Below are 6892 nucleotides of genomic sequence, written 5' to 3' on the forward strand. Positions count from 1 at the left end.
GAGATGGCGTACGCGATACACGCACCAAAGCACTTAAAAACATGACCACCGCAACAAAAATGTCTCCGCCGCGCCCAAGCAGCTGGCCACCCGTCTTCTCGTAGCCGCGAATGCCGGTCTTTGTGGCCGTAATTGCCAACAGATACATGGACAGCACTGTGAAGAGGTAGATGGCGAGTAAATAAACTGTGGCCAACACAATACCGGAAGCGTCGAATGCGGAGGGCATACCAAGAATGCCCGCACCCAGACTGCCGGCGGCGAGGTTAAAAACACCGGAGATAAGCCCACCATAAGGAATCACCCTTTCTGCAGTGCGTTTTAAGAATCCCAGTTGCTTTGGGGCCTCACCGCCCTCAGTGTCCCGTTTGGGACTAAGGACATTTCCAAACAGGGGTCTGGAAGGGGGCGATTCCGCGGAGTCAGTCATGTTGTTAGCCTTGTTTGAAGTGCCTTGAACCTCCACACTGCAGTAAGCCTCACGACAGCGAAGGAAAGGAAGAGAGAGAGAGAGGGAGAGGCACAAGCCAGGGGAGAAAAACAGTGACAGAATGCGTACACACCAGGCAGGGTGGCAGCCAACTAGGCCTCGGAGAGAAGAAAACGCCAGCGCACGCACGCACGGACACGCAAATTGAGGAAAAAAGGAAATAGGCACCCCCAAAGCAGCCCAGCACCCACTTGAACCGTGATGCAAACAACCCGAAGTGGGAAACCAGTGCCGCGAGAAAAACATCATATTTTGCCAACGTCAAGCTGTATGAAACGGTGTCGCTACAAAGAGTAACAATTAAGGCAGTATTCTTCTTCTTTTGTCGGTATTTCTTCAATATTCACAACACACGCCTTACAGGCATTCTTTCCGCATGAGCAGCATTGGATGTCGCACTTTGCACACACCCAACACCCGCATACACTACAGGTTCTATCTGTTTCAGCTGCGCAGAGGACGCATTTTGTCCCCGCATTCATTTTCCGGTGGCTCTCGCTGAAGGCAGACGATATCGCCCGGGCAATTGAATACTCATCGTCCAACAGACACAGTGTCATTGGGCCAAGCACAGTCTGTGGTAGAGGAAGACCGCAGAGGCAAATAGTGGCTGCACGTGTTAAGTTGTCCATGTAGATAAACGGTGCTGTCTCGTGTTTGCCCGCCTTAGTCACCCGCAGCGCAAGACGCCTTGGTAAAAACGTTAATTCTCGCTCCAGCTGTCGCACCCCACGTGCAATTTGTTCCAAGGCATGACAGGAGCATCGGAAAGGTCCGTGGTAGCTGCAGGGAAGCCATGGCCGTTGCCTAAGCAGATGGTCACACGGTCGGTTCACGCCGTTAAGGGAAAGCACGTAGTGACCATTCATTACGCCAACCACACGTGGTGCAAAGAAGAAAGTGAGTCCCGGAAAAGTTTCCGGATCTAACGTATCAAAGGCCAATGGCCTGTACAGCGTCACAAGGGCGTTCCAGTCACCGTAAGAAAAGTACACGCGGCACTTTTCACTCCCATCCTCCCCCTCTTCCCGTTGTCGTTTCGTGCCCATTCATTCGTACGCCAAACTGAAGAGTGGGCTTCTCCCGAGGCAGAACACAGATGGGCGGCAAGAAACACACAACAACAATAATAAAAAGCAACGACCATGACGCAACCAGGAAAATCGCAAAGTCCTTCTCGCAGAGAGATACAGGCACCCCATTCTCCACGGAAAAAAAAGAGGGTGGAGGTTGAAAAAAAATAAAAATAAAAATAAAAAAAACAATTCCCATCACATTAACGCACATATGTAAAGTATGCGGGCATCAAATTTGTGCGAGGAGCCAATTGAGCAACGCCGCACGATCCTCTGCTCCTGAGAGTCGATACAACCGCAACAACTGAATTAACCGTGTCAAGTTATGTATCAACAGAAGTGTCTTACTATTCATCTCCTGCACTGTAAGGAGGTGATGAATATATGCACGCATATGACGTCTACAGGTGTAACAGTTGCAGTCTGGCGAAAGAGGTCGAATATCTTCCGTGAAGCAGTCATCATTCAAGTCTATCTGTGTTTCATACCGTGTGGGAGACACACCCTCCACTGGACATAGATCAAACACCAGGCCTATTCCCTTCTCTGCCAATATCCATGGGAGTGCACACTCGATAAAGCACACATTAGCTCTCAAACACATGAGTACGGCTGGTAGAGAAATGGCGGTACACATCACCTGCCCTTTCTTGACGGCCTCTTTTACGTGTTCGGTATACTCCTGTAACGTCTCATTTTGGCAAAGTTCCTCCATGAAAATATACTTATCTTTCTCTTCCACAGCGCATACAGGTTTCATTAACTTCCAGTTACCCTGGGTACAAAAGGAGTCTGCGGACAATGCCCATTTCACTGAACGGCCCACCGCCGTCCGTCGGCGCTTTACCTGCGGCTCATGAATTGAAACAGAATCATATGGGGTAATGGCTATTGTTGGGCGAAGCGACAGAACCATTTCCTTCCATTTTTCCATACCCAAAGAAATGCGGCCCTTTTCATGATTCGCAGACAATCCTGCCTCCGTCGCCGGGGCACTGGCGTGCATGCCAATGTGGGGACTACGCACAGTGAGAATGGTAGTATAGTCCCCCAGTCCACAGAATTCTGCGAATCCTTGATTTGCCCGTTTGCAGGGCTCCACATATTCGCTTGCGTCGAAGATGGATACACTTATCACCCGCTCTTCCTGCTTGACAATCGCCCTCGCCTGATCCGGCGTCAGACACGGAATACCGCCCCTTTTGCAGGGGAGCACCAAGATGGGGTAGCAATTGGCCATTGACAGCTGTAATCACTTCCCGCACAGGGTTGGGGAGGGACGATGCATGAACAAAACACAAACCCCGAAAAAGGGGGAAACAATAAAAAAAAAAAGAAAGCATCTAGAGAGGCACGCGCAAGCCACAACAACCCCAATCATCCATCTCTCTCACTCCTATCCGACGCAAAACGCACGGAGGCGCCGTTGCGGGCACACAACCCTACACAAGCAGACTACCGCACCTGGGTGACTACACGAAAAGCCAGATACAAACGGCATAAAAGCAAGAACACAAGAACCTAATAAAAAGCACGATAACAAATAGAAGGAATATAACGGAAACCATAAAGAAAAGCATATATTCTACACGGAAATAGCACTGGTGCTAGGCTCCAAACACGTTATCCCAATCAATAGAATTGCTTTTGCTATTCCTTCCACATTCGGTTTCATACAAGAATTGAGAAGGCTCCGCTTTACTCCTGCCATCTAGCCTACTCATCGAAATCCGCGTAGAATTGGAAGATCCGTGCCTCGATGGTGACAAGGAATGCAATGAAGCCTCAATCGTTCGATACGGGCCACTAAGCCCACTGTCGTCTGAATTTGGCACCATGGACAACCTGGAATGATTCTCTGCTGTTTGACCCACATCTCTGAGATTTATCCATTCCTGCTGTCGGAGCCACTTTTTCTGCAACTGCCTAAAAATACGACTTTCCGTAGAAGCCTTTGGTGAAAGACAATCTGGTGCGGCACCAGTGTTTTGACGCGCTTCTTTTTCACCGTCTGAACGAGCCCGAGAAAGCGCATACTCGGCAAGTGCTTTTTGAATGCGTGCGTCAGAGGCCGCACTTCTCTCAGCCCTGGCTTGTATTCCCTTGGGCTGTGGCCGAAATGTCCCCGTGCTTTTTGTTTTCAACTTATTCGCCCGTCGCCGTCGCTCATCTTCCGCCTTCAGGTAATGAGCAATAAGGTTTTGATGGTGCGAAAGCAACGCAAAACGTGAGTCACTTTCGTCAACCTCAAGCCTTAGCCGCATTTGATCCTCCCTGCGCAATAATTCACGAATCCGAATACGCGTCTTCTGTGACGTCTTCTCAAGCAACCTTAGTTCGTCCTGTTGTTTCTTGCGCCTAAGGTAGTCCATGGTGTTAAGCCACTGCACCCAAGACTTTTCATCGACAGCACGCTCGCTGTCAAGGGCCCGTACTTCGGCTCGCTCTGTCTCACACGCCAGCTCACTCCCCGATTCCAAAGCCGCACGCCACTTCTCCAAGAGTTCTCGATACAAGCGAATGCGCAGAAGAGCTCCTCTGACGTAGCGTTGAATACAAACAGCAGCTCTGTGGCGCATTTCTCTCAAACACCTCGCCTCTTCAAGTCGTCGATGTTCCTCCTCCTTGACTTTTCGACGCTCCTTTTCTTCTAGACGACGACGATCCCGTTTTGCAGCTTCGATCGCCTCTTGGTAAAGTCGTCCTTTGCCTTCTAGTTTTTTTAATGCGTTCCACGCTTCGTCTTCCTGAATCTCGCATAAACGTCGAAGGTGTGCCTCCTTCCCATGTAAGTCTCTCGTGACACTCTCCAACTTTTGCCGGGTGAGTTCAGCCTTGGGAAACACGGCAAACAAGTTATAAACTGTAGCTCGCGCGAGGCATCCGCGGGCGACCCGCTGAAGAATCAATGCTGTACTGAGCAAATGTTGGTCCCTCACCTTTTCCAGTAGGTTAAAAGCCTCTGCGGTCAGAAATACCTTGCCTTTGCCTATTTGAGCCTGGGCAGGCGTGTGTATACACGCCAGGTGAAGTACATTTTGTATAAATACCTTTTCGTCTGTTGCACCTACGGAGGTGCACATTCGATATTTTCGACAGAAGAAATCCCGCGGAACACGTACTGGGTATCCGGCTTTTCGAATCTTCACGGTGCCAAGAACACCACTGGACTCCAATTGATTCATGACTTCTCTACCGTGAAACATTCTGGGTTTTTTACCAGGATGGGGCTTAATGCAGCGAATCCAGTGGGGATTGCTGCTGCTAATCAAGTCCATAAGCGCCGTCAACTGAGTACGGAAGAATCCACTCACTGTAAAACTACTTCCTCCTTTTTTTCGCTCCGATAAGGGAATGGGCGCTGGAAGGCAGCGCGCAATGACACTATTTCCACTACCTCGTACAAGCGACTTGATGGAGTCTTTGAGATTGTCCCGATTTTTCTCAATCCAACCCATGACATTATACGTGACCTCCGCCGCATAGTGACGCACACAAAAAGTTTCGCCAGAGACAAGTTGTTTTTTGAAAAATGTGTTTGCTTCATGCGTATGCACCACTTTTTCCAAAAATCCAAGCTCTGTTCCACCACCAAGCCAACAATATTCATCTAGAATGGGAAAGACACCACCCTGTGCAGTAAGCATCCTTAAGCAGCCGGCGTTGTCGGAAAACTTAATCCTCGTCACATCAACTCCTTCCATTCTACACTCATCCATATCACGCTTAAATATATGCAAGTTATAGTGGTACTGAAGGTGCTCATTCGTCAGATTGATGCAAAGTTGTTCAAAGGAGTTGACCTTAAAGTTCTCAAATCCAAAAATATCCAGCAACCCAATCCAATTACAATCGTTCTCCACATTACACAAGTCATTGCATCGATCCACAATCCAACCAAATAAACCATCATACAAATGTTTACACATAGCATCACGAATATCGACGGCTGCCGCAACGTCATTTGCCTTTAAGGCAAATTCATTGTCAGGAAGAACACGAGTGCTAGTGAGAAACTCATGAACCAAACCATCTTCATTTATATCGAGCAGTTGAATAGCCTTCCTAAGATATTTCATTGTTTTTGAATCAATAGAACAGCCATCACCTTCTGGAAGAAAGCGAATATTAAGCAATGTCATGACAGCCGCTGTAACACGCCAGACAGATGTAAGTTCAACTTCTGTCATCCCAATCAAACGCATAGCCTCACAGACATCGTTAAAGTCATTTTCAGTGTTGTACTTAGAGTTGTTCATTGTGCCCCCTGAAGAAAGTGAAGCATATTCCTTCTCATACCCGAGACCAAGAACACGCGCCATGCTAGCCTGCGCGCGAGCTAAGAGATAAAATGAATGATATACTCGCTCGCCTTGAGCAGCAGACACGATCCGACTTTTTTCAAGAAGGTACTTGATTGTTTCAGCTCCAGCAATAAGATGTTTGCCGTTGAACTTTACCCTCATAAATTTACCAAATCGAGAGCTATTGTCGTTTCTCACCGTTTTTGCATTTCCAAAGCACTCCAAAATAGGTGAACAAGCAACCAACCTTCTTCCTACGTATAACGCAGCTTCTTGTTCTTTTTTTGTCCCACTCAGTGATGACACGATACCCAAGTACTTTAAGACGATCTTTGTTGCCTCCGTTTTCCCAGCCCCAGATTCACCAGAAACGACAATACATTGGTTTTCATTGCTATCCACCATGTCATAGTACGTGACGTGTGCTTGAGTCCACGCATGTGGCATCAAGTTTGAGGGCATATTGGAACTATTCAGATTACGCCCTGCATGCAAATATTTATAAAGTTGACTATCCTGATACCATGGAATAGCAAAAGTAAACGGATTTAAGGCCACCACTATTGCACCGATATTAGTATAGACCACATCATTCATGTAGCGCATGTAGAGGCACCTGAGTAGAGGTGCTTCGTGAAGAACGGTAAGCTTAAGTAAGTCGTCTGGTGCGTCATTAAGGGAATCTCCATGAAGCGGCTCTACGTCTTCCGGATTTCTTACTGTAATCAATTCGTTTTGAATGACTTCCTTTCTCAACGGATCCTTTGTGGCACAAACGATTCCGCCTTCTGCGATACTTTCGATAACGCCACACAGCCAGGAGTGTTCTGGATGACGAAAAAACACATTATCTCCGGTTTTTAATATGTTCATCACTGAACAAGGCCAATTCAAAGAGGAAAGAAAAGCATAAAAAGAAGAAGAAGAAATTGCCAATAATGATGAAACAAAGCGAGTAGGTAAAAAGAAACAAATAATTAAGCACTCAAGAAGCATTAAAAAAAAAAGTAAGAAATAAAGAG

The 6892-nt window shown here is 47.5% G+C and overlaps 4 protein-coding genes across 4 annotated transcripts in view, besides 4 other annotated features; all 4 read right to left on the bottom strand.

The window, feature by feature from the left end:
* Positions 1-430, bottom strand: part of Tco025E_02842 (putative amino acid permease) — a gene marked incomplete at both ends in the record, with an annotated part of 1755 nt that extends 1325 nt beyond the window's left edge. Inside the window, one exon of the mRNA XM_029369765.1 lies at positions 1-430. This exon is cut by the window's left edge and continues 1325 nt beyond it. Within this exon, the coding sequence (XP_029230192.1) occupies positions 1-430 (430 nt within the window).
* Positions 431-489: 59 nt separating this feature from the next.
* Positions 490-500: a sequence feature (G-rich).
* Positions 501-520: a microsatellite.
* A 254-nt stretch (positions 521-774) lies between these two features.
* Positions 775-1539, bottom strand: Tco025E_02843 (uncharacterized protein; the record flags this gene model as incomplete). The annotated part of the gene is made up of 1 exon (XM_029369766.1): positions 775-1539. One exon carries the CDS (start codon positions 1537-1539, stop codon positions 775-777), a length of 765 nt encoding a protein of 254 aa, XP_029230193.1.
* Positions 1540-1723: 184 nt separating this feature from the next.
* Positions 1724-1756: a microsatellite.
* Positions 1757-1795: 39 nt separating this feature from the next.
* On the bottom strand, positions 1796-2806 carry Tco025E_02844 (putative queuine tRNA-ribosyltransferase; the record flags this gene model as incomplete). The annotated part of the gene is made up of 1 exon (XM_029369767.1): positions 1796-2806. The coding sequence occupies one exon, from the start codon at positions 2804-2806 to the stop codon at positions 1796-1798; it is 1011 nt and encodes a 336-aa protein (XP_029230194.1).
* A 367-nt stretch (positions 2807-3173) lies between these two features.
* Tco025E_02845 (putative myosin heavy chain) lies at positions 3174-6743 on the bottom strand (the record flags this gene model as incomplete). Its single annotated transcript, XM_029369768.1, has 1 exon — positions 3174-6743. The coding sequence occupies one exon, from the start codon at positions 6741-6743 to the stop codon at positions 3174-3176; it is 3570 nt and encodes a 1189-aa protein (XP_029230195.1).
* A 20-nt stretch (positions 6744-6763) lies between these two features.
* Positions 6764-6798: a sequence feature (GA-rich).
* Positions 6799-6892: the final 94 nt, after the last annotated feature.

Source organism: Trypanosoma conorhini (genome assembly GCF_003719485.1).
Source record: "Trypanosoma conorhini strain 025E chromosome Unknown Tco_14.4_contig_00119, whole genome shotgun sequence".
NCBI classification, from domain to species: domain Eukaryota; phylum Euglenozoa; class Kinetoplastea; order Trypanosomatida; family Trypanosomatidae; genus Trypanosoma; species Trypanosoma conorhini.